The 25,823-nt window shown below is 49.5% G+C and overlaps 1 protein-coding gene across 1 annotated transcript; it reads left to right on the top strand.

Annotated features, from left to right (window-relative positions):
- The first annotated feature begins 69 nt into the window (after positions 1-69).
- On the top strand, positions 70-24,665 carry MOGAT2 (monoacylglycerol O-acyltransferase 2). The gene is made up of 6 exons (XM_063330342.1): positions 70-175; positions 9,313-9,491; positions 20,591-20,795; positions 22,124-22,298; positions 22,455-22,654; positions 24,193-24,665. Exons 1-6 carry the CDS (start codon positions 82-84, stop codon positions 24,345-24,347), a joined length of 1,008 nt encoding a protein of 335 aa, XP_063186412.1. The 5' UTR covers positions 70-81; the 3' UTR covers positions 24,348-24,665.
- The last annotated feature ends 1,158 nt before the right edge of the window (positions 24,666-25,823 follow it).

Below are 25,823 nucleotides of genomic sequence, written 5' to 3'. Positions count from 1 at the left end.
TATTGACGGGCGACTTTGCACTTTGCATTCGCCACTTGCGGAGCTTCCTTCTCCTTTCCAGACGCGCACACAGAGACCAAGATGAAGGTTGAGTTTGCTCCGCTCTCCCTGCCCCTGCAGAGAAGGCTTCAGACGGCATCAGTGGTTCAATGGGTCTTCAGCTTCCTAGGTCTAGGTAAGAGACATCTCCTCCATCTCTGAGAAGGCACCGCAGCTTTTTCCCCAACCTCTTCTGTCCCCGACCCCAGGGGAGACCTGGGACTGAAGGTCTGGGACCGAAGGAAAATGGCATTAAAGGCATCTTCTGGGAGCCTGCAGTGAATCACAGGCCATGTGAGGACAAGTGATTTGCAGCAGACATCGCACTTGCATGTCTATGTTTGTCTCACTGTATGGAGAGCAGTGTGGGAGGCTCTTTCTCACTAAAGTGTGGGGTTTTTTCTCTTTTTTTTTTGTTCTTTCTTTGTTTTTTTTTCTCGCCACCCGTTCTGAGCACGGTGGCACTAGGGAAGTGCATGTCTGCATGTCTGTGCTTGGGAACATCTACAGGTCTTATGCAGGAGCTACACCCGTGTGGGGTTTTGGCTTCTCCTGCTCTTTAGCTTTAGTGTTTTCCTGGTCCAAGGTGCTGCCCTGCACAGCGTTAGCCATGAGAAATGGCATTCCCACGACCAAGGGATGGTTGGGTGGGAAGAGCACGAGGGACTCTGCTTTGCAACCCTGGCAACATACACTTCACTTTATAAACATGCCCCTGCACGCCCCAAAGGGGCATTTTTCCAGGAAAACCCAAGCAGGTTGGGGAAGAGGCACATTAGCAAACTGGGACCCAGACAAATTCACTGTGGAGGGCATCAGGTGCTGATGGAAATGAGATACCCGCCGTTTTGGATAGGATGCACTGGGAAATAAGACCAGAGCCAGGTTATCATAGAGTGCAAACTGTCTGGGGCGATTTACAGCCCATCAGGAGCCAAGCTGGAAGGTGACATCCCAGAGTTTCCCATTGTCATGCCAATTCTTAAATCTCAGATGGGATCTGTGGCAGGACAGTTGTTGACTAGTCCACACGAAGACAGCAGATCTTTGTGTGTGTGTATAAATATATATATATATTTATATGTATATATATGCACACACATATGTGGGTCTTGTGGGTCCTGGCACACAAGAATCTCTAAAACAATACCTCCAAGGAAAGCATAGGCTATGCTTCAGAGCCTTGTTAAGTTTCTGAGATGCCTCCATCCAAACTCTGCTACAGACCTGGGGCTGAATGGCCACTTACGCACCAGTATCTGTTGGACTGGAGCACTGGGCCATACTGGTCCACGTGGTGTAGCATTTTGCATGCTTCTTGGCATACGTTTGGCCCATGCTGAGTAACACTCTGCCAAACTGCATGTTGGGCACTGGTAGCCAGGATGGGGGAGGTTGCTCTTTATTGGAAAAGAATCAGCAACGTGGACATGACAGGGCAACACCACTCACCCGCTGGGTCAGCGAACGGACTCTGAGGAGTTCCTCTGGAGACTTGTAACCAGTGTGGCCCCTTGGGTTGCTCTGTGACAAGCTGGAGGACATCCCTCTCGAGATGGAGGGGAAATCACAGCGTGGCAGTGGTGGCATGGCCAGCTGAGCTGCCACAGAGCATGGTTATGGCATGGCAGAGTGCAGGGCACTCAGTGCCATCCCACACTTGTGTTATAAACCTTGGGTTCTTCTAGTGCAGAAGAGATCCCAGCTGTGATCAACCTTCCCCTGCACACCAGAGACAACCCTGCAGGAGGACACATGGGTTAACAGCAGAGGGGAGATCTGGCAAAAGCCACACAGCCTTCGAGCCAGCTGGCCAGAATGGGACATTTTGGGGTGCTCTGTAGCTCCTTCTCTGCCCCTGCACCCAGATTTCCTTCCATGGTGTCTGGACGGGGTGGAAGGCAGTAGAGATGTGGCTGCAATGTTAACAAGGGATACAACACTACCACCCCATTCCCAGCATGGATGTAGCTGGGGTTTACAAAGCTTTAACGGTGTGTTTTCCAGCAAAAAAATCTTGCACTGTAGGTTTGTCTCTTCTTGGTGTCAGGTTCAAGCTGGCACTTGACTTCTCAGTTATGGCAGTGACTGCTGGAGCCAGCAGAAAGCCAGAAAATGGGCAGGAGGAAGGAATCCTCCACAGTTGGAGGGTAACGTGGAGCTACTCAAAATGCAGGCTCTGCCTCCTGCATGGAATCACAGAATCACAGAATGGTTTGGGTTGGAAGGGACCTTAAAGATCATCCAGTTCCAGCCCCCTGCCCTGGGCAGGGACACCTCCCACCAGACCAGGTTGCTCCAAGCCCCATCCAACCTGGCCTTGAACCCCTCCAGGGATGGGGCAGCCACAGCTTCTCTGGGCAACCTGGGACAATGTCTCGCCACCCTCACAGCCAAGAATTTCTGCCCAAGATCTCAGCTCAATCTCCCTTCTTCCAGTTTGAAGCCATTATCCCTCGACCTATCACCACATGGAAATACAGCTTGCTCTGAATGAGGGTGAGACCCAAACCCACACCTCTTCCATGTCTGGCCTTCCAGAGATTACTGTCTTCCCCTGGAAACGTTTTACTTTGATTTTGGTTTTGGGGTTTTGGTTTTTTTTTTTTTGGTGATACAATCTGACACGAAAAGCAGTTAAGAAATGCTATAAGAAAGGCACTAGAAAGGTGGTAACCAAACCTTGTGGAGCGATTCCAGCTGGTTTGGTTCATTTTACAAAGTTTCTTTAAGCCCACAGCTTTCCACCTGAAAGCTTCCAGTTTAACAACTGTGAAAACTTGATGCTAAGTGATACCCTTAATTTCATCCCATGAGCTGCCGAACACCCTGTGCCGCACTCAATTAGAGCGCTCAGGCTCAGAGATCAGCCCTTCTGTGGGCAGGATTTGGCTCCTTTCTCTCTGAGACAGGCTCCTCCTGCTGCTGCCAGAAAAGGGCTCCTGAAAACACATGGCCAGGCATTTGCACAGCCCTTTGACTGGAGATCCCAACAGCCGCCGCTGTTGCTATGGTTGTGGGAATGCATCCTCCCCCCCGCCATCCCCCGAGAAGCCAAGTGCGGGGCGAGGGGCTCATTCATTCCCCGTGGGGTGCTGGATGAGCGCGGCAGCTCTGCCGCGGCGTCCCTGGCAACAGGCAGGGCATTGTCCGCCTTTCTTGAGGATGCTCCTGGAAAGGGAAACGAGACAAAAGGTGCCATTTGCTTCCAACAGCTGCTGGAAGGAGAGCGCACGATGCAAGAATGGGATGCAGGGCACGGAGTGGGGATTCCATCACCTCCCTACCGCAGGATCCCAGTACTGACCAGTGCCCCCTTCTAATCCAGCGGAGCCAGGTTTCTGCAGGGTACCGAGATCAGGAGGCTTGTGCCTAGACCTGCTGCACTGCTTCCCGCTGCCTCTCTCATTCTTGATCTCCATGGATTTGGGCATGGGCATGCACCCAGACACACCATGCAGAAGCATTAGTGTAGGGCTGAACCTCTGCAAACAAACCAGTGCAGGAGAGTGAGACTTGTGCACGTTGCCTCTGCAGATCCAGCGTACGGCACCCAGCCTTTGAACCCTTTCCGTCACCAGGGTTGGCTCAAAGGGCGGGTGGTGCCAGGGTGAGTCAGGTCTCCTTGACAGCAGAGAGTAGTCCACAGCAAGGGACAGCCTGGCCAGGCTTGGCTCTGCTGAGGGGTACAGGAGGTAGATGAGAGCAGCCCTGCGGAGAAGGACTTGGGGGTGTTGGTGGGTGAGAATCTCAACATGAGCCGGCAACGTGCGCTGGCAGCCCAGAAACGCCCCTGCACCCTGGGCTTCATCCCCAGCAGCGTGGGCAGCAGGGTGAGGGGGGGATTCTGCCCCTCTGCTCCGCTCGGGGGAGACCCCCCTGCAGTGCTGCCTCCAGCTCTGGGGCCTCAGCACAGGAGAGACACGGAGCTGTTGGAGCGGGGCCAGAGGAGGCCCCGGAGATGCTGGGAGGGCTGGAGCCCCTCTGCTGGGAGGGCAGGCTGAGAGAGTTGGGGGAGTTCAGCCTGGAGAAGAGAAGGCTCCACGGAGACCTTCCAGCCCCTTCCAGTTCCTTAAGGGGCTCCAGGAAAGCTGGGGAGGGACTCTGGATGAGGGAGGGGAGCCACAGGACAAGGGGCATGGTTTTAACCTGAAAGAAAGGAGATTTAGATTAGGTGGTGAGCCCCTGGCCCAGGTTGCCCAGAGAAGCTGTGGCTGCCCCATCCCTGGAGGGGTTCAAGGCCAGGTTGGACGGGGCTCAGAGCAACCTGGTCTGGTGGGAGGTGTCCCTGCCCAGGGCAGGGGGTTGGAACTAGATAATCTTTAAGGTACCTTCCAACCTTACACCATTCTGTGATTCTATGACCTGTGCAGGCTGTCACTGTCAGGGACTCTAGGCTGGCATTGGGGACCACAGCAATATGCAGCTTGCAAACCCTCCTGATAACTGCAATATGAATCTGACTCACTCTGGTGCTGCTGTGGTGCCAAAAATCTCTTTCCATAGGCTGTTCTTTTCTCTGTTTCAGACTGAATGAGCAAGTGCTGGGTTAGCAGCAATGTTGGTCCCAGCAGCATCTTGATGGGACATGGTCAGAAAAGTCCATGTGCTTTGTAGCCTGTGGTTCACTTGGAGCCTGTGGCATACACATGTGTGTTTTCTGTGATACGTCTATGTTTTCATCCAGGAAGGGACTTGCAGCTTGCAACAAAACTACTTAACACAGGATACCCACCACCAAACACTTCATTTTTGCTCTGAGCTTCTTTGAGGGAGCCAACTTAGGAAACCACTTGGGCTGTGAGGGCACCCAAGAAAGCCACTACATCCACATGGATGAGCCTTCTCTTTGCTGACTCCCTTGTGGCCATGGAGATGTGACGTGCTGGGTCCTGGATCATGAAAAGCTGCTTCAGAAGCACCCCTGGTCGACAGGCTGGGTGCAGATCTTAGTGGTCCAGCAGTTTAAGAATGTCCTACGACTGCTTCACACAGAACGACACCTCACCACAGACAACCACAGGCAAACCTCCCTGCATCTGGCCTGAGTAGAAAGTGTAAGATTTAGGGTCTGTATGGAGCTTTCCTTCTTGTCAAGGGCCTTCTGGCTTTGGTTTTAGTTTGAAGGGGGTCTCTCTTCCCTTTCCAAGACAGTGCAGACAGTGCAGCAGCTAATATCAGCCCAGCCTAGGATTACCTGGCCATTTTCAGACAACTGAACTGATGTGATTGCAAAGGCAAGCATGATGCCCTTAGACCTCCTCTTGCAGCCCGTGGTGATGTCTGCCTTGAAAGGGTCTTTAGCTATTTTATAGCAATTTAGCACGTGTGGTTGGGCTACCTCAGAAAAGTCCAGACCTGCAGAGGCAGGAGATGAGGATCACATCTGTTTGCACCCACACCGCCAAACCTGCCTGTTCCACCTTGAGTGTACAACCATGGCTTGAGAGATTGCAGCCCGAGGCTGGGAATCGAGGGAGTTATGGGGGCAGAAAGGTGGAAGGTAGATGCTGTAGTGATGCTATGGCTGAATGCTAAAGGTAATTCTCCCCTGCCTTCGCTTAAAGAATTCTGTAAGGGCAGTGAGGCAGTGCCATGTCACAATCACATCTCATTGCCATTTGCATGCCTGATGTGCCTGCAGTCCCCATCCTCCCCAGAGAGCTTGCTGCCATGGAGACCTGGGTGTTGGAAACAGATGGTCTTTAAGGTCCCTTCCAACCCAAACCATTCTATGATTCTAAGCTGGAGACCTTGTCTAGCTCTGCACAGCCCTGGCAGAGCAGCAAGAGGTTCAAAGGTGAGTTCAAAGATGGGTTTCTAATGAACTGGAGACTTGCTGATTTCCCCCCATCCCCACCATAACACAGACTGACATCTCTTCCAGCGACATTTCCAAGACCCGACAGCCCTTTGCGGGCTGCTTTGTGGGCACAACGGGTTGTACGTAGGCTGGAGTTTGGCCCCAGCAGGGAGATATCTGCTGAGGTTCTCTGGCCAAGAGCCTAATGCCATGTTCGTGATATCCTTTAAAGTGTTTGCCTGGCAGGTGGCCCAGAAAATGACAGTCGTTTTTAGGAAAGCAGATGCTGAGGGAAATATGGTTCTCATCTGGGCAGCTCTGAAGCGGTCCCCAGTTCAGGGAGGGACAGGCAAGAAACCCTTGTCGTTCCTCATTTTCCTCTTAGGATCCCCCTCAAGGGAAGAAAGCAGTGATTATGGGGAACAGCCTCACACTAAGCAACTATTCCTGTTTGCCACCCATCCCTGTCCTGCGGAAAAGCTTTAGGTTGGCTTTAGGTGTCCTTGCTGCTCTGCCTCTGGGAGCTGAAGCCATGTGTTCCCCTCCAGTGTGGATCCAGGAAAGACTCGGGATTTGCAGGAATAGAAATAGATCTTGGGTCCTGGTGCACAGTCCTTCCCTCTAGCCCTTAGCTCAAATGGATGCAGGATTTGGCGGGAGGTAATTTTTCAGCATCTTGGAGAACAAGGAGCCTTTAAGATGTGGAGAGTCACCTGTGTAACCTAAAAGAGGCCGGGTCGGTGCTGGTGAAGGAACCCTGGAGCCAGGCTGAAGACCATGAAGTCCTGGGCAGTGGGGCTGGTGGTGGACCCATCCTGGGGACCTGACGTGGCTTTCAGGAAGCAGCAATGGGCCTCTGGGGCAAATATCTCGCCACCGGTGGTCCAGAAAGTCTCGGTGTCTAACCGATGGGGTCAGCTATGTTTTCATTGAAGAGTTTGAGGACCTGACACACAAGAACAGACACACACAGAACTTGCAAGACATGCAAGAAAGTTGGAAGGGGGACAGCAATCTCCCTTGATCGGTGACTTCCCCTCGCACACCAGGCAGCAGTACAGAGTGCCCCTTCTCGCCAAAATACAACCCATAAAAAATCATGTGTCTGCCTAAGGCTGGGATTGGTTCGGGTGCAGACAGTAAGATTTACCTGTCCATTTTCTGGAACTTTCCTCTCTTTTTGGCCCCACCCACAGTATCTTTTGGACTAAGGATCCATGCTAGGACACAAATATGCTCCTTTCCCACAGCAACCAGGATACCGTAAGATTTTACAAGCACCAAAAAAAATAATCTTAAGATAGAGCGAAGGTCACAGTGTGCAAATTCTGCCCTGCAAAACAAACAAAAAAATAAAATAAATTGAATTGCAAATGAATCAAGGGAGAAATTAATAATTATATAATTACAAGATAAAACCTCACTTGAATGATAAGTGGGTGGATTTGGACCAGAACCACTCCTTTGATTTGCAGAATGTACTTTGAGCTTTGCACGGTATGATAAAAGGAGAACTAGGCATTGCAGGGTTTTGCAGCAGACCTGATGACCTGGCTCCCAGGTGCAGTAAAATTGCAACCTCTGCGTTGTCCCTCAAGCAGCGTTCATGTGTCATGTGGACCCTGGAGCTCCGTTCCCTGCTCTATGTTGTTTTCCTCAAGGGTTATTAAGACTGTGTCTGGGCTGTGGCACTTGAAAGGAGTGGCGTCAGGTACGAGCAGTGGTTTGTTCTGACCTGGAGGATGCGTTGCAAGTTAGACCTGTTGCTCTGCAGACAGCTGCAGTCCTTCCCCACGCACTGAGTTCCTGCCTACCCAGGCCCCTGCCACAGTGTCTCTACCTATATGAGGACAGAAGATCCCATTTCAGCTTTAAGGAGATTTATGATCCTGCTAAACTACTGCTTTTTTCCCCTTCATAGAAATTATCAGTACCATCATACTTTAAAACACCACCAGTGTTTTAAAAAGGGGCAGGGACTTGTTTCCACACGCAAAGCTCTGGGATCAGGGTGGCTTATCACAAAGAAACCCCAAACCAACAACCCTACAAAACCGACCTACTTATTTATCCTTAAGTAAATGCAAACAGGAGGTACAAGGAGGTCTTAAATGAGGGCACTGTATACCTCTTCTCTGATAGACCTTAGCTGAGATGAGATTAGCTGGAGAGGGCAGGTGCCAAGTGATTCCCAAAGATGAAAATCCAGGTCGCGGAGGATGAGGGCATGGATGCATGTATTTTACAGCTGAAGCAGAATGGGGCATCTCCATCCTCACGTCCTTCAACCCTGGGTACCATATCTGTGATGAAGACCCAAAGAAGAACAAAATATATATAGCCCACCACACATGATGTAACCCATGAGCTGGGGAAGGCAAAGAGCTTGGATGAATGGAGTTTTTTTAGCTCAGTCTTCCCCTTCCCAGACAACACCAAGGTTTCCAGAGGGACAGATGGAGAGGACACAGCTCTTCCCAGGCTCTTTACTGGGCATCTGCTTTACCAGGTGGCATCTTGGTGGCCATCAGTGCTTCCCAGTCTCTGTACAGACAGACAGTGTTGGGCTTGGGTTGGATTTGATGTACCAAGTGATCATTGTTTGTACACAGACTTTTCTTCTCTTGTTCCCGTGCCAAAACACAGGGCGTGAGGGAGGTGGGAGGTAGAGGGCAAAGCTGAGCACTGACTGGAAGCAGCTCAGAAAAGTCTTTAATGGCTTGGGAAAGTCCCAAGTCATTAATGTCTTAGGGAATGAAATAGAGCATTCTTATAAAATCTGTGATGACACTGAGTTGAAAGGACTGAAAATCCTCTAGAGGCCAGGATTAAAGTTGAGAGTGAACCCAAGAAGTGGAGGAAAAGGTCCAAAATCAATAAGTAAAAACTCAATAAAGAGTAAAATCTTATCTATGGGAAAGATAAAAAAAATAAAAAAATCCAAGACACAATTGAAATGGGAAATTGATAGCCCAGGACAAAGCCATCAGGGACTGTACAGACAGAGCATAGTGGCCTGCTTTGCTGCTGTTGCGAAATATCAGGTGTCATCAGAGGGTAATAACAGGAGTTTTGGTGTAAAACACGGGCATTATCGTTGCAGAAGTTAGACTTACTCCAGAGAAAAGCCAGACAGCAAAGGGATAGAGATCTGATCCATGAGAACCCCTTGGATGCAGTGAGGTCCATCGGTCTTGTGAGAAGAGGGGGATACGGTGGCCTTTGGAGAAATAGGTGGTTGCTGCAAGGATGGTGCTTGGTTGCTCTCCAGGTTCCCAGGGCAGACAGGAAAGAAACCACTTCTTTCCATCAAAGGTGCCTTCACACTGATAAAATAATTCAGCAACAAGGCCAGTGAAGACTTGGGTTTCATCCCAGGTCCAAAAAGACCAAGTGCCTTCAAGTGAATCGTTCCTCTCTCAGTGCCCAGCTAACCCAACTGCCATCTCACTGTCTGGCTTTTCTCTCAGCACAGTGCTGCGTAGCTGCCTTCATCGCCCTCTTCTTCACGCGTTTTTGGCTGGTCAGTGTCCTCTACACTGCATGGTGGTTCATAGACAGGGAAAAACCCAGCAAGGGTGGGAGGAAGATCAACGCCCTCCGGAACAGCATCATCTGGAGGTACATGAGGGACTACTTCCCCATCACGGTAAGTGCCACCAGTCCCATCAGCTCTTAGGAGACTTGGGGACCTCCTTGGTGTTTGAAGGCAATCTGGGGCCAGCAGTTGTGGCATGGAGGTCAGTGTTGAAGGCTTGATGCAGGATTGTCTTTCCAGCTCTCAGATTACTGCAAAACCCAGAAAAAAACACAGGCCGCCATTTTTACAACCCCATCCTTTATTCATCTGCCTTTTACCCACCCATTTAACCTGGCTGCATTCCAGCATTAGGGAAATCTCCCCTTGCCTGTTTCCCTTGCATATATTGCGACACTCCTGCTCTTCAGGTTGCTCAGCATTTACCCAGTGGTCACGGGGCCAAGTTTTGACCAAAATCCAAGAGGTCCTGGTGCCCTGCAAGGTCAGCACCCGCTTCTGCTGGGGAAGAGGCTGGATGGGTAAAGCTGGGTGTGCGCTGGGCAGTCTCACAGAGTTGCCATTCCTCTGAGTGGGACTTTTGTGCCATTTCCAGATTTATTTTAATGCATATGGCAGGCCTTTAACCTTTATCTGGTATCCCCTTGGCATGGCATGAATGCATGGACCAGCATGAAGTCCTGCCTCAGAGCCAGCACAAGTGGGTACAAATCTGAGCAATGCAGCAGAAGAGTTCATGGGCTGTGCAAGGGAGTGAGTTTCTATGGTAGACCAAGCTATGGGAATTTGTAAGATAATTCCTTTAATGAAACATCGCCTGTTGAGGGAACTCAGATGGGAGGCACACAGCTGGTTAGAGATAGCCTGGAATCAGGAGCTGGGTGCTGCAGTCCAGGTAAAATGAAGTGGGGAGCCCAAGCAGCAAAAGGACTCATCAGCCCAAAGGAAAAACAAGAGCCCAGGTTGAGAGTCCATCCTGCATAGAAAAGGGCCTGGGATAAGGATGAGGGGGAGCTGGAGCAAAGAGAGGACCAGAGATGACGTGCCCAAGATCACCCATCAACCAGAAGTAAGAGCGAGCTCTTTCGAATCTCAGCCCCACAATTCAACTGTAAAACATGAGGTTTCTCTCTTCATTTTGTCAGGGAGAAAAAAAAAACACATCCCCAATAAAACACACCCAAAATGTTCAAGGTCCTGGGGTGCAAACTGCGGGACTGGTGTGGAAGGAGATCAATTTAGGGAATAAGTCATAGCTGGGCAAAAAGATAAGAAGATAGGATCTGTCTGGATCTCTCCTACCATTCCTGAGTGGATCTTACGCATACTTGTATTATAACAACTGAGATGGGCACATCTGCCCCCAAAATGATGGTCCCTAAAATGTGTCTTCTGATGTCACATCATCCCCTTTTGCAGGCCACAGCTCAGCACAATATTGACCCCAGCACTGCAGGTAAAATGGGGGCTTTGCCAAAGCACAGAGAGTGTGTCCCAACAAACGTTGCTCCTTTTCGTCGAGTGGAAACACCACTTGATATCAAGACAAAGTGCATGCAGAAGAGCAACACCATGGATGTATATCTTAGATCTGCCTGTAAAGGCACCACCTCCAGGATACTCCAAAAGCAAATGTTGCACAAGGAAAATGAGAGTTTTTTGATTTCCCCTGAGTTCCCTTACGCTCATTTCAATTTTCATCTCACCCCCAGTATGCTTGTTGGGATAAGGTGAAGAAGCAAAGGGCAGTGTTGTCTGTGGCCTTCTCTGGTTAGTGGCATCCAGCATTGTGGAAGCTGGGATTGCGTCTTATAGGACCTGGGTGCAAGTGGTAGAGTAGATGTGCTGAGCTGAACCAGAGCATCACTCTCCCTTTCCACTGCTGTGGACAATTCATGTAAATCCACTTAATTTTGTGCTGGAAACTGGCATACGCTCACCAAACTTCCCGTGTCTCAGCTGGGTGAACTGCATCTCCAAGTTGCCTCTCTCCAAGACCATCCATCAGAATAAGCCTACCTTGTGTGCGTCCTACTGCCATTGAGAATTTTTGCTCAAAGGCATGGCAGAAAGTGATGCTGAGGACCTGCGGTGAGTTATTTTGTGGCTCATCTCAGAGTTTAACTTGTGATTTAAGGGCTTCTGGGTGAGCTTCAAAGCACGGCCCCCAAAAGATATATCATAGTCTTCTGGGGAGGAATGGGAACACATCCCAGAAAAGCTTGTGGTGAGTTTTACCATGAAGCACAGGCAATATTTTACGATGTTTAATAGGAAACACCAAGTGGGTTCCCAATAAATTATTCTCAAGGTTGCTTTAGAAAATGCTAGAATTGCCATGAGCTATTTAAGTGGCTGCAATGATTATATGCAATATATACTCTGTAAATTATTTTTGGCTGTAAGCCGCTGCTTGGCCAGTGTTGGACCAACCTCTCTGGTAAAACTTAGCTGCCAGCTCAGCCCAGCGATACCTCTTCTCCTGTCCCCTGGTAAGGCCATGCAAATTCCCTCCTGAACGCCACACTGCATTGTCCATCTGTCCTTCCCTCCCTGGGTGCCACTGCCAGGCAGGGAGGACCTGACTGGAGGACCAGTAAGACCAGTAGAGGGAGCATGGCTACTGGGTTTGGCTCAAGCTCAGTGGGTGAAGGCAGGCAGGATTTGGTGGAGCCTTTCTCTCCGCTGGTCTGGGAGAAAGAAGTCAGAGGGGGCTCCGCAAAAGGACCGCAGAAAACAAAAATATATAATAAAAAGGGCTATTATAACCAAGCAGTCACATAATATTATTTCCTTAAAACATTTTCTCAGTCTTCCACCCTTTGGCTCAAGGACTTTCTAAGCCAGAACATAGGATTTAACAGCCCTTGCTGAATGCATCTGCTACCTTTTGTCGCTACGAGAGCGTGGAAAAAAAAATTGGCAACCCCAACATCGCACAGCAAGGAGCTCCCCAGGCGAACCACAGGGTGTGAAGACCTCCCTGCTCCCCGGATGAGCTTGTTTCACTGGAAAACCCCTGGTTAGCCGAAGGAAATCCTGTCCCACCTACCCCTGCCGCTCCTGCTTTTATACTCTGTTACATCCCCCATCTGCCACCCTTTTTTCCCACCTAAAAACCCCAAATGTGTTTGCTTCCTTTCATGGAAGGCATTTAATTTCACACCGCCGAGCACGAGCTGGTTTGTTCCTAGCAGGGTGGAAGAGAAGCACCGTAAATATTGCTTTTGTCACCCTGTGTGCTGCTCTCACGAGGAGCTGAGCTGAGCTTTTGGTCTGAACACACCCAGCTGGAGGCTCCCATGGACCTCTCCCTCGCCCAAATCCCCACCCAGAACGGGAGCACAAGGCGAACGGGATTTGGGGAGACGGACAGGGTAGGCACCCAGCACCCCGGGCTGTATTTGTGTGTAGATTGAGTTCATTCAACCCTGGAAGATTAGTCATTCTGGGAAGATTAAATGCGGCTCCTAATCCCCCCGGATCCCGGCAGCAAACTTAGCATGGCCAAGCACCGGTGTTTGGAGGCAGGAAGAGCTGCCTGCTATTTTATTTTAGGAAGTGGCTTTAAATGCTGCCTTTAAAGGATCCCTGGGCATGTTTACTGTCGTGAAAGCAAAGAGAGGTTGGGATGAGCATCTGTTTTCTGGGAATCTGGGCAGTGTGAATTTGCATTTTGCTGCAGCGAGCGTCTGGCATGTGGGAGCGTGCCGGCTCCGAGCCGTGCCTCCGCAGAGCGTGCGAGGAGCACCCTCTGCCGATACCACCCTTGCACGAGTCCCGCTTCACTGCTCGGGTTATTCCCCTTGGAGCTAACTGAATTTTACTCAGGGGTTTGGGAGTTATAGGGTGAGGCAGGACCTGAATAAGTTTGGGTGATTTTAAAAGAGGGATGAGAAAAGAAAAAAACCACTGCAAATCCAAGGGGGAGCCAGTGCATTGCCCAGGAAAGTTATTTCTGCTTCACTCTCCTATATTTTAACCCTGTTCTAGTCCTTCTTTTTTATACACCCTCGTGATAGGCCTGCAATACACAGCTGAGCTCAGCTGGGTCTTAAAAGTGGGGAAAATATACCAAAAAGGTGCAAAATTAATCTGTTTGGGACAGGCTACGGTTGAACAGGTACCCAGTGATGGCTGCTGTGGGTTGATGTTGCCCCCAGAGAGATTTTTGGATGCCTTGGACTGCTCTGCATATGCTATGTTCAAAAAGAAGTCAATCATAGAATCATAGAATGGTTTGGGTTGGAAGGGACCTTAAAGACCATCCAGTTCCAACCCCCTGCCCTGGGCAGGGACACCTCCCACCAGACCAGGTTGCTCCAAGCCCCGTCCAACCTGGCCTTGAACCCCTCCAGGGATGGGGCAGCCACAGCTTCTCTGGGCAATGTGTTCCAGTGCCTCCTCATCTGTCTGCTGCTCCCAGGTTTCTGCCCAAACCCTTATCTCCATTCTCACAGTCCCTTCCCCATCATTTATCAACGTGGCATCTTTATTAGGAAGAATGCACCCAGCATTACAGTAAAAACAAATTTCTCCATCACATGGCCAAGCGAATGCACATCTTCACTGCTGCTTCTCCCCTGCCCCATCCCATCCTGCCAGCGTAAGGCTGTTGTCACCAACATCCCTCATACAGCCAAGGTGCTGAGGAACACCACAGACATGCAGAAGGTGAGGACGCCAGTGAAATGGGGAAAGCGTAAGCTTGACATGATCCATCTCTACCTCTACCTCAAGCAGAAGTCACCATCTCTCTTGCTGACTATGACTTGGGGCTGGCTTAGACAAGACATTTCAGTTTTACATCACACAACCTGGGTTATGAGTTAAAACTAGTAGCAGGAAGCTAAAATTAAGGTCTTAGAGGGACAAATCTTCTCTTCAGGTGTCATCATTATTAAGAGCAACCCCAGCAGACACCATCTTACCAGCTTTATTTAGGGCAGCCTGAAAAGTGCCTGCTGTGTGGAGAAGGTTCCTGTGGTCTTCACTGCACTGTTTTTCCCTTGTGAAGAGTCACAGGACATTTCTTACCAGCCTCGAGGTTATCTAAGTGCCAGTTGGACCTTATTATGTATAGCAACTGGCAGAGTCCCAACCTCTGTCACTGTGCTTGGGGACGTGCTGGCTTTATTGTTATTCTGGTAGCGTAAGTAAAATGAGTTGACCCCTAGGAGCTGTGATTTGGGATGGCTCCATCCCATAACTCATTCATTCTCATAATTGCGTAAGCCATGACGGGGGTTATTTGAGTGTGCTGCGGTGCTGGGGAAGTACAAGGCGTTGCAGAGAGGGGACAAGGGGACAGCCCAAGTTCGTGTGAACCAAACCCTGCCAGGAATGCTTTCTCTTTTTTCGTAGAAGAGTGATATTATTTGTAACTAGGGATGTTGTGTCATGGCCCATGACGTTAAAGATAATTTCTGATTTACAGCAGTCTTGGCTGTTCACTTTGCTTCCTTCTGTTGGCTGGAGGAGAGAAGAGGGATTGTTAGGGCAAAAGCAAGACATGGCCAAATGGCCCAAAGCCACCTCTCTCTCCTTTGCTGAGGAACTTCTCTGTCCCATGTCTTGGCCCTCTTTTCTCTGCCCTCGGGTAACCTTAAGTAAGAGAGAGGCCACTGCTGAAGCCAGGTCCACCGGAGGACTGTGTCCCACGATCTGCACTGCCAAGTAACATGCTAAGCCACTGGATAAGGGAAGTCCCACAAGACCCCAGAAGCAGCATCACACAAGAACTTGGGAAGCCTCGGGCATTTTGGAGCTGCTATCCTTCTGCAGCTTTGGAAGTCAAGGTGATGAAGTCCCATCTTAACTCAATTTAAACCCATCTGGTTGGTCAGACTCCCCAATACTTGCTGCAAACACAGATCTGACCTGACATTGTGGCACCTGAAGAAAACCAAAGCCCTCTTTCTCCAACTGTCCTTCTCAGACTCACACCATTGCAGGGACCTAAAACCCACCTTCCTCAGCAGCTGTTGGCAGATATTTGCCCTTCCTTTGGTCTCCCATCCAGACACCCTTGGGTGGGCTACCCACTTCTCTTTGCCTTGGCACAATTTCTCCTTCCTTGGATCTGGCTGGCTTTCTGGATTTATCTGCTGGGTTTTACCCCACAGAGAATCTGGCTGTACGTTTTATCCTGCTAGAGATGCTCTTTGGAGGTGCCTGGGTGGGCAGCAAGGGACCTGAGGATTTGCTTAGGACAAAGTTTAAGGGAGGTTTAGCCTGCTTAAGAGCAGATTAATGAACATAACATCCTGGGAAACAGTTTGGGGCCAGAGAAGGATGGAAATACAATAGCAATTCAATTTGGGAGACTTTAAATGAAGAAGGCACAAGCTTGCTGACCAGCTTTCCTGACCACATCCTCCTCTGCTCTGCAAATGGCTGTTGGGGTGATGCCATGCTACTCCCTGTCTCCCGTCATATGTTCATGCATCCCTAGGGATGCAATGTCATGGCATATCGGTGCTCTGACTGCATGTCCCCCGGCACAGCAAGCACCATGCAGTGCTCATACTCATCTCAACTTGACTTGATCTAATTCCTCACTTAATGACTTTTTAATCCCTCCAGCGCTGCTGGCTGGGGGCCTGGGTATCACTTCATCTCCAGGGTGTGCTGGAGCACCCAGACCTCCAACCCCTTGGATTTGTGGAGAATTCTACTTTCCTCAAGCATTAGTGCACCAGCCTTATATGGGGAATCGCCTGTCCTCCCTCTTCCCATGATCTGGGACAGGACAGTCCAGGGACTGTATGGGACAAACAGGAAACCCCAGCCACATCTCGAGAGGGGAATTAAAGGAATTAAACCAGTGCTGAACTCCTGTGCTGATACAGTCCCTCAGAAGCCCCAATTCCAATTAGCCTAATTCCACTCCAAAATTAATTTAAAAAAAAAATGCAAAACAAAACAAATACCAAACGAAGGCCACTTTAATTCCAGCTAAGAGCATCTACTTGGGATGTTAATGTGGTTTAACTAATCCAGTTTAAAATTAATTTGGATTAATTTGCTTGAGATCCTTGCCGGTACGTGGGCTCTTATCAGAGCTCCTGAAAGTCTGCACATGCATTTCCCTAGCACGGCTGGCAGTGCATGGAGCAGGTATCACCGCATCTCTGCAGGAGCTGGGGAAACTGGGGCAGGGTTTCACCCATGTCTTGGACCCACATGTGAGTAGACAGGGTAAAAGGGCGTTTCTGCTACAGAGCAATGACTGTGAGCAGTGAACAACTGTAGCTACCAAAATATTTCTCCATGAAGGAGAAGCATGAAGCAGACCTCATCCTTCAAAACGCAAATTTCAGTTCATTGTTTGGGAAGACCATGATCACCCAAGGTCTGGGATCTGGAAGGCCTCATAACACCTTTGACAAAGGGTCATTACCACTGTCAGCAGCCAAGAATCAAGCCAGCATCCCAACCATGCCAAGGAGAAGCTCAGGGAAAGCCATCAAACCCATGGCTCAGTTTGGAGAGCACAACCCTGAGCTGATAACAGCTCTTTGCCTTTCGACCATAGGTCAGACACATTAATTTGGCATCCCTCAGACCTCTGAGATGAGGAACTGCTCTTGTCTTACCAAGCAAACTTCAAGTCAAGCACTTGTCTCACGTAGATATTTACGCACAGACCGGCTTGGCTGGACCCTTAAGTCCTTTGACAATGATTAAAGGTTCAACTCACCCAGAAAGACCAGAGCAGCAGATGTGGAAATGACAAGGCAGGAGGGAGGAGAGTCCCACCCCTCTGCACCTCAACCCCAGCCCCGTTAAAGCAGTCGGGGCTGGAGCGTACGCCAGAGCTGGGCTGTGCGGCGGTGTCAGGTATTAACTTTCCTGGCAGCTTGGGAACAGGCTGTGTGGTACAGAGATTGACCTCTGGCAGGAGGAGGGGGAAGAAGTGAATAAACAGTGAGAACAATCCAGATGGGAGGATCGAGTTTCTGTGTTAAAGAGTTTCCAGAAGGAGTAGGGTGATTTAGAGTCCAGGGGCGTAAGAGACTCTGCCCAAGTCTCGTCTCTGCTACAGGTTTCCTTCTCAGTCTTGTACACGCTCTTTGATTTCTCTGTAAGTTCTGGCCAAATCATCCAAATGTGAGCAGACGCTGTGACAAAATGGGGACCTTCTCTCTCCTGCTTTGCTCATTGAGCCCAGTCTACAAAGCTGAAAAAGTCAAATAACTCAATTAAGAAATAACTCAACTAAGTCACTCCATTCCCTTTCACTGGGGTGAGCACCAAGGTAGCATCTGGATGTCTCCTAGGGAGGGTTTTTAAGGATGTGTGGTGTCTTAGCACAGGTGAAATCTCCTCTTGAAGCAGTTTGCATGGCTCAGCAGATAACCTGAATTTAGCTCTTCATTAGCAAGGAGGATGGGGTGACCTTGGGGATGCAGCCAGGCTGTCACCCCCCCTGCTTCTTGCCACCCGCCACACACACACAGATGGAGAGTTAGCAGTTTCCACCACACCGGAGCATCTCGCCTCCCTGCTTATAAATCACGCAGAGATGAAAGGCTGTTTGGAACTGAAGATGAATGCAGGAAACATTGATGCAAGCTGAAATCACTCAAAAAATGAGCAAATGGTGGCAGGGGCCCTGGGCACTTAGTGATTCAGCCATCTGCCCCTCTTCCTGCCTAGGCACCTCCGCACCCGGGCAGCGGTGGGACTCTTGTTTGTCCGTTCCCCTCATTAGGAGCAGGCGCTTGAATGGGCACATGTGTACAGTCAACAGTGCCTTAGGACAGATGGAAAATTAGCTGCGATGTAAGAAAGTAAAATACACCCTCGTGATTAACCTGTGGTTCTGGCTGCTTCTAGGAAAACACATGTACCATTAGCTACTCCCCAAGCGTGGATGGGACCAGGGTACTTGGAGGGGTGGCGAGCTACACCGCAGAGGGCTTTGGTTCTTCTTGAGCACAAGTGCCTTTGAGCTGTTTGGAAATTCATGGTGGCTCTGTCATGGCTACCCTTGGAAAGGTTCGTCCTCCCCTGGTGCTGTGAGCATCCTCGGCACCCACAGAAAAGGTGCAGAGGCATCAGCATTCAGTCTTGACTGCTTCTCCCTGGGTTACGCGTGTGCTGGCTCATGTTGGCATGGCAGGGTCTTCTCGGTGGCATAGTTGGAGGGTAGGTTTGTCACACCAGCTCCTCTCCTCCAGGCAATCCATAGCAAGTGTAACCCACAGAGACCAAACCCCGGTTGTCCCTTAACTCTCTTTAATCTTCCCCTCCTCTGCTGTGGGACCCTTTCTCCCATGTAGCATCTCCCAGGCTCCAAACCCATTTTCATATTGGCTGAGTATTTCAGCTAGCTGCTCAGTCGACCCTCAAGGGCTTGGCCATATGCTGCACCGCATCTGCAAGCCATGCTGTCCATCTCTAAAGGCTGGGCATGGGCATTCCCCATTCCCTCCTCCTAGTAAAATTGCAGCAATCTTGGGCAGGCATCCATGGCTCTTTGATGGGTTTATGGATTACCTGGGCACCCAACACAGGCACAAGCAGCTGGGTTCTTGCAGGCTTTCCTCAGTGGAAAGAAAACAGAATCAGAGAGTCACAGAATCACAGAATGGCAGCGGTTGGAAGGGACCTCTGGAAATCATCTAGTCCAACCCCTTGCCAGAGCAGGGTCATCCAGAACAGGTGGCACAGGAACGCATTCAGAAGCTTTTTGAATCTCTCCAGAGAAGGAGACCCCACACCCTCTTTGGGCAGCCTGAGCCAGTGCACTGGCACCCTCACAGGAAAGAAGTTCCTCCTCATGTTCAGACGGAATGTTCTGTGTTCCAGTTTGTGCCCGTTGCCCCTTGTCCTGTCCCCGGGCACCACTGAGAAGGGTCTGGCCCCATCCTCTTGCCCCCCGCCCTTTAGCTCTTGCTAAGCATTGATGAGATCCCCTCTCAGTCTGCTCTTCTCCAGGCTGAACAGCCCCAGGGCTCTCAGCCTTTCCTCAGCACAGAGATGTTCCAGTCCCCTCGGCATCTTTGTGGCCTCCACTGGACTGTCTCCAGTAGTACCTTGTCTTGTTCTGGGGAGCCCAGAACTGGACCCAGGACTCCACTTGTGGCCTCACCAGGGCAGAGCAGAGGTGTAGGATGACTTCCATTGACATGCTGGCCACGCTCTTTTTAATACACCCCAGGAGACCATCAGCTCTGTTAGATGTCTGGGATCTGGGTCTCCTTCTACCATGTATGAAAGCATCCTTGAATCCCCTGACATGTACTCCAGGACAGGACAAGCCTTGGGTCCACACTGTTCTCTTGAGGGACGTGTCCCTGAGCCAGACAGCAGCTTTACATGGATTATTGCCAGGGCGGTTCTGCACTCCCTTTGCTGTTCTGGTTGTGGGGTGGAGGGGGAGGGAAATAATCATCCTTTTCTCACTTTTTAGCTTTTTTTCCCCATATTAGAAAAATGTATTGGAGGACATTTTAAACAAAGTAGGTTCCCAAGAGCATCTAGGACAGCTGAAGGCAACATGAGGTCCAAAGGAAGGCCACAAAGATGATCAGAGGGCTGGAGCACCTCTCCTATGAAGACAGGCTGAGAGAGATGGCGTTGTTCAGCCTGGAGAAGAGAAGGCTCCGGGGAGACCTTATAGTGGCCTTCCAGTCCCTAAAGGGGGCCTACAAGAAAGCTGGGGAGGGCTGTTTGCAAGGGCATGTAGCAATAGGACAAGGGGCAATGGCTTTAAACTAGAGCAGGGCAGGTTTAGATCAGACATTAGGAAGAAGTTCTTTACAATGAAGGTGTGAGACACTGGCCCAGGTTGCCCAGAGAGGTGGTGGAGGCCCCATCCCTGGAGACATTCAAGGCTTGATGAGGCTCTGAGCAATCTGGTCTAGTTGAAGATGTCCCTGCTCACTGCAGGGGGGTTGGACTAGATGACCTATAGGTGTCCCTTCCAACCCAACGCACTCTATGATTCTATGAGGAACTATTCCATTGCAAATGACAAGTTGGGCCAATGGATGGGAGGAGATGGAAATACAGGCAATGAAACACATCGTAGTGAAAAATGATTGAGTTGTTCCAGTTGATCTGTGCCAATAGAAGGCATGGTGGGTGCCAGGGATCCCCTCCAGGAATCCCCTATCTGCTCTCCATAGGCAATGTTCCACCCCTCCGCAAGGGGACAGCACTAACTCTTGGCCCCTTTTTGGCTCTGTCCCTGTGTCTAGCTGGTGAAGACGGCGGAGCTGGACCCTAGGCAGAACTACTTGATGGGATTTCATCCCCACGGGGTCCTGGCAGCAGGAGCCTTTATCAATTTCTGCACGGAGGCGTCGGGCTTTTCCACGCTCTTCCCGGGCATCACCCCACACCTGATGATGCTCTCCCTGTGGTTTCGCATCCCCTTCTTGAGGGACTACCTGATGAGCGGAGGTAAGCAGGGTGGGTTGCGTGAACACAACTGCTGGAGGTGGCACCCAAAACTCCTCTGAAGTTAAAAAATGCCCTCCTCGCTGTTATCTCTGTTGTTCAACTTCATAGAGCACCTCTGAGCTCAGGGCATCGCTGTGCCAGGTACTGTGTATCATCAAAATATAGAGGAAATCACGAGCAGAAACGCTGAGACCAGCAGGGCAAGGTGGTCCCGTATTCCTTTCTTTCCATGCAAGCAACATTCAGGCTTAAAACTGAGGTTGCTACTGAAAGGAAAAGGAAAGAAACTATTTTTCTGAAGCTGTTGCATCCAGGGAGAGAGGATGCAAACAGCAGCTCACGTTGTTGCAAAACCCCATAGCAGGAAAGGAAGAAGAAATGAAAAGGAATAGGTAAAAATTAAAGGGAGAGAGGGCACAGGGAGATTGGAGAGATTTTTGGAGACTGGCAGGAGATGGTCTCCATCTTTCACCGGTGAGCTTGGGGAAGGGCCACTTCTCCATCCGAACAGGCTCATGGCGTGGGCAGGATTCAATAGACTAAACACAGGCATCCAGCTTCGTCTAAGATACCCCAGGGCGTTCATCACCCTGTTTTCCACATAAACTCTGGCTCCTGCTGCTGAAAAAATATTTACACGGAGGGCGAGGAATCATAACAGTGAGATATGAGAGAGTTATGACCGGGGCGAAAGAAGGTTTAATCACTGTAATGTGGGAGTTTGGTGCATAGCTCATTTTCAGGTTGATTGAATCCATTTGACAAAGAGGTTTTAATTTGCAAATTATTTCAGCCCCTGAAAAAAGGATTTAAAAAAAAAATCAAAACAATGTTGCTTTGTCATTTCTGAATTCAAGATTTCTGACTTTTGCAAGTAAACAACATCAAGGGACCAAATTCCCCAACAAATTCCACTCAATTAGCAGCATCCACTGAAATTCATGTATGTTTTGACCTAAAGGAAATGTTTCACTGACTTTAGAAAGATTCAGTAATGGACACAGTTTCATTTGACAACAAACCGAAACAGATTTTTCCCGGGGGTTAAGTGCAGCTAGTTCTCAGTTTACTTTTTTCCTGATTTTCTTCTTGTTTCTCACTTCTGGGCCAGGCAGCAAAGGGATAATTGTATATTCACACAGCAGAGCTGTGCACAAATCCAGCACCGTTCAGGGCAGCTGGGCTGAGATTGACAAAGTGTAGGAAAACTCTGAAAATAAAGTGTCAACACCCCTCCGGAGCTGGATAATGGGGAAAAAAGGTACAGAGCAAACCACAGTCATGTGGGTTCAACAGATGCTCAGTTTTTCTTCCTCTCTGCCCTCCAGGCCTTGTCTCTTCCAGCAAGGAGAGCGCATCCTACGTGCTGCAGAAGCCGGAGGGTGGGAACATGCTGGCCATCATTGTTGGTGGGGCACAGGAGGCGCTGGATGCCCGGCCGGGATCCTACACCTTGCTGCTGAAGAACAGAAAGGGATTTGTCCGCGTGGCCATCGAGCACGGGTGATGCAGGGGTTGGGGTCAAGGGGCTCTTGGGGAGGGATGCACCGGTCTGGGGCTGGTTAATGGAGTTTTCCTGCTGGTTTTGGAGACGGAGAGAAGGTGTTTTGGGGTGGGCTTTGCTAATCATGCCCCTACATTGCGTTCATCTCCCCACAGCACCCCGCTGGTCCCGATCTTTTCCTTTGGGGAGAATGACCTCTTCGATCAGGTGAGGAACCCCAAGGGCTCCTGGCTGCGGCAGCTCCAGCACCGGCTCCAGCAGATCATGGGCATCTCCCTTCCCCTATTCCATGCGCGAGGCATCTTCCAGTACAGCTTCGGGCTGATACCCTACCGCCGACCTATCTACACTGTGGGTACGTCCTTCCTTGGCATGCCAGCACAATGCTGGCCACATTCAGCCCCCCCAAAGAGGGACCAGGTACAGTTCCTGGTTTGTGTCATCCTCCTGTCAGGCTGGAGCATCATGACAGAGGGCAGGAGCTGTGGTGGTCTAGAAACCTGCTGGCAAAGGAGCATCCCCAACTGCTCCCATGCCACGTTGGTTTGGGATTCTGGCTTGGTCTTATCACAGAGCCCAGGTCATCTGGGCTGTGCTGGGAAAGCTCCAGAGCAAACATGGCCATCCCATCACCACTGTGGGATGCAGCCAACCCCAATCCCAATGCAACCCGGTGATATGAATCACTGCAATAGCGTTGGGTTAAACTTCTCGCAAGCCAATTTTACAAACACAAGTAGGACAACACCTGAGCAGTTTGCAGGTTTACTCAGTGTCCCGTGCAGACACAGCCACAAACCTCAACCTTTTCGCACACGAACAAGGCAAGCTGTTTGACCAGAGATCATGTCCATGGGAGACCAAATTTCAAGAAAGTCTTTGGTTTTGAAGAAGTTTTGCCGGGTTTCAACAACTCCATGCTTGGCCCACCAATGCGGCTGATGCTCTGTGAATTAGTCTAATTAATGATGCTGTTTGGAAAGCTCAGAGCTCATCCCATTGATTAGGTTTGACAGCCAGCAATTACTTCTAATTGTTTTACAACCTGTTTGGATTGTCTCAATGGGTTTATGAGCTGTGCAGTATCACAAGGGCTCTTCATTAGTCCGATGAGGAGCAGCGTTACATGATGATGAAACCCCCCGCCACTTGAAAAACACAATTTGAGTAAGAGACCAGAGCAAGAGATGCATCTCATGGATTTCCCTGTTCCCTGCAGGCACCCGGTCCTGCTGCTGGTGGTTTTGGGAGATGGGAAGAGGCTTCTTCTAGTGCTGGGAATCAAGTTAATTAGATTTGCCCTTGAAAAAAGCATGATTTTCAAAAGATACATGGGTACTCTGTGCCTAATACAAATCAAATGTTTCACAGAAGCTTTAATCTGAGCAAAGTGAAGCACTCCAATTGCTGGTGTTATTTATTCTTGGGCTCCCCCTTGCCTCAGTTTCCCCATTTGCAATGCAGATTCCCAGGACCATGTGGGAACAACTTGGAAAGACCAACTCAAATATTAGGGTGATGTTGCCTTTATCCACAGCACATCTGAGATGTTCGGAGCAGCTGTAGGGACTGCACTGGGATGCAGTACTTTTTACTTCAAAGAACTACACGTTCTTTGCCGAAGACAGGTCTTTGGCATTAACCAACTTTGCAGATGGGGAAATGGAGGCAAGGAGAGATGTGACCTTGGAGACCAACAGCAGAGCCAGGATCTGAATGTCCATCTCCCTACCTCCCTGGCTTTCCTACTTCCCAAAGCCCTGGACATTACTGGTCATATCAATCCATCCACCACATCCTTGGAGAGGTGGACCCCAGCTCTGTGCTAAGATGTGCAAAGTGTCTGGAGGGACTTGACATTGGCTCATCCTAATACCTGTGCTTGTTTTACAGTTGGGAAGCCAATTCCGGTGCAGAGGAAGCACAGACCATCTGAGGAAGAGGTTGATCAAGTACATCAGAAATACCTAAATGAATTGTGCAAGCTATTTGAGGAGCACAAAGCTAAATATAATATCCCAGAAGACAAACACCTGGAATTTATATAGAGCTCCTCAAGCAAGGTGAAACCATGGAGCTCAAGCTTCAAGTTTTCTCCTCTCTCTGGAACTATTTCACAACCTCAACTCAGTCACGGTTAACATACGGTCTGTACGGTGTAGGGAGAAGGACTTGATTTTCCCAGCATTTGCATGAGTGTAGGGCCATGCAAATTTCTTCTCCCTGTAGGACACATAAAAAGTATAAAGAAGAAGAACAAAAAAAAAAAATCCCATCTGTGGTCAGCACTGTTGACACTCCCCAGCAGAAAACTCCCACTTCCATTTCAAGATATTTCCAGGCGGAGATGAATTATTGAAAGTTCCCTTTGCACTATTTTCATTCGGAAATGGCATGATGAGCCACAATTTCTGGTGAATGCATATAGGGTTTTTTTAAAAATATAATTTGTCTAGATCAACGAATGATCATTGTTTGCTTGGTCCTCTTTGTGTCTTTAATCATTCTGGGCTCTTTTCTCCCCACCTGAAACACAGTTTATCAGAAAGGTCATACTCCCAGCACGGTGCCAGGCACCCTCGGTAGCAACACGATGCCAGATCCCACCAGGGCAAAAGAAATAAAACTTTTATAAAGGGCAAGGGATCATCCAGAGGGTTCACCCTATCTGGGATCTGGGAGTCCTGCTTATAATTTTATTAATTTAAACCCAGACGCCCCTGCTTGAGAATGCCTTGGACTAGCCACCAGCTAGATGGGACAAGGGAGAAGTGATTTGGGACAGGAAATGTGGCTCACAAAGCCATGCTTGGCAGGTGATCAAGGCTTTAAATAGCGGCTTCTTCTTGATATCCAGAACTTTGTTAAACTGCACTTAATGGGATTTCGCAACGTGGAAGTTTTAGGTGGCAGGAAGCCATCTGCTCAGATCAGCTTTACATTGTAGAGCCCTTATACCATCACCTTCTTCTGTCTCTCCCTTCATTTCTCTTTTCCCCATGTCCCATTCCCCAGCTGCAAGGAACCACCAAAAATCCCTGAGAGCACATGCTCTTCTTTGCACCCCGGATTTTTGTTACTGCAGCTGCAAGAATTGCATTTAACAAGGAAAACACACAGAACTGTTTCTAAACTGACAATACCAGGGCCATCAGTGTGTTTTGTTTTCTTTTCCCCTTTCCTCCTGCCCTGATCAAATTATTCCACTGGATTCTTAATCTGAATGACCTGCTGGAAATCCCTCCTGTTCCCAGAAAACAAGCAGCAACAGGGAAGAATTTGATGGAGCCCTTATCAACATTTCTAAACACTCCTGTAATCCCACGCTTAATCCAGTCAAATAAAGCAGGTCACCTGCTATGATTTCTTGCTTGCTTTCTATTAATAGTCTTTTTCTTTTGTCCTTAATTGAGGACAGAGGTGCCTAAGCAGGAGGAAGATTTACATACCAGGAAAATAAAAATGATTCTATCCCACCTTTTTCTTTTGCTGCTCATCACCATCCAAGCTTTACCCTAAATCCA

Source organism: Chroicocephalus ridibundus, chromosome 1 (genome assembly GCF_963924245.1).
Source record: "Chroicocephalus ridibundus chromosome 1, bChrRid1.1, whole genome shotgun sequence".
Lineage (NCBI taxonomy): Eukaryota > Metazoa > Chordata > Aves > Charadriiformes > Laridae > Chroicocephalus > Chroicocephalus ridibundus.
This window is presented reverse-complemented; position numbering and strand designations above follow the sequence as displayed.

Bases quoted from the DNA above. Each gene is read 5' to 3' on its own strand.
- MOGAT2 (XM_063330342.1), top strand. From the start codon at position 82: ATGAAGGTTGAGTTTGCTCCGCTCTCCCTGCCCCTGCAGAGAAGGCTT. The intron at 22,299-22,454 runs GTGATGCAGGGG...ATCTCCCCACAG, and splicing joins CGCGTGGCCATCGAGCACGG to CACCCCGCTGGTCCCGATCT. The intron at 22,655-24,192 runs GTACGTCCTTCC...CTTGTTTTACAG, and splicing joins CCGACCTATCTACACTGTGG to TTGGGAAGCCAATTCCGGTG.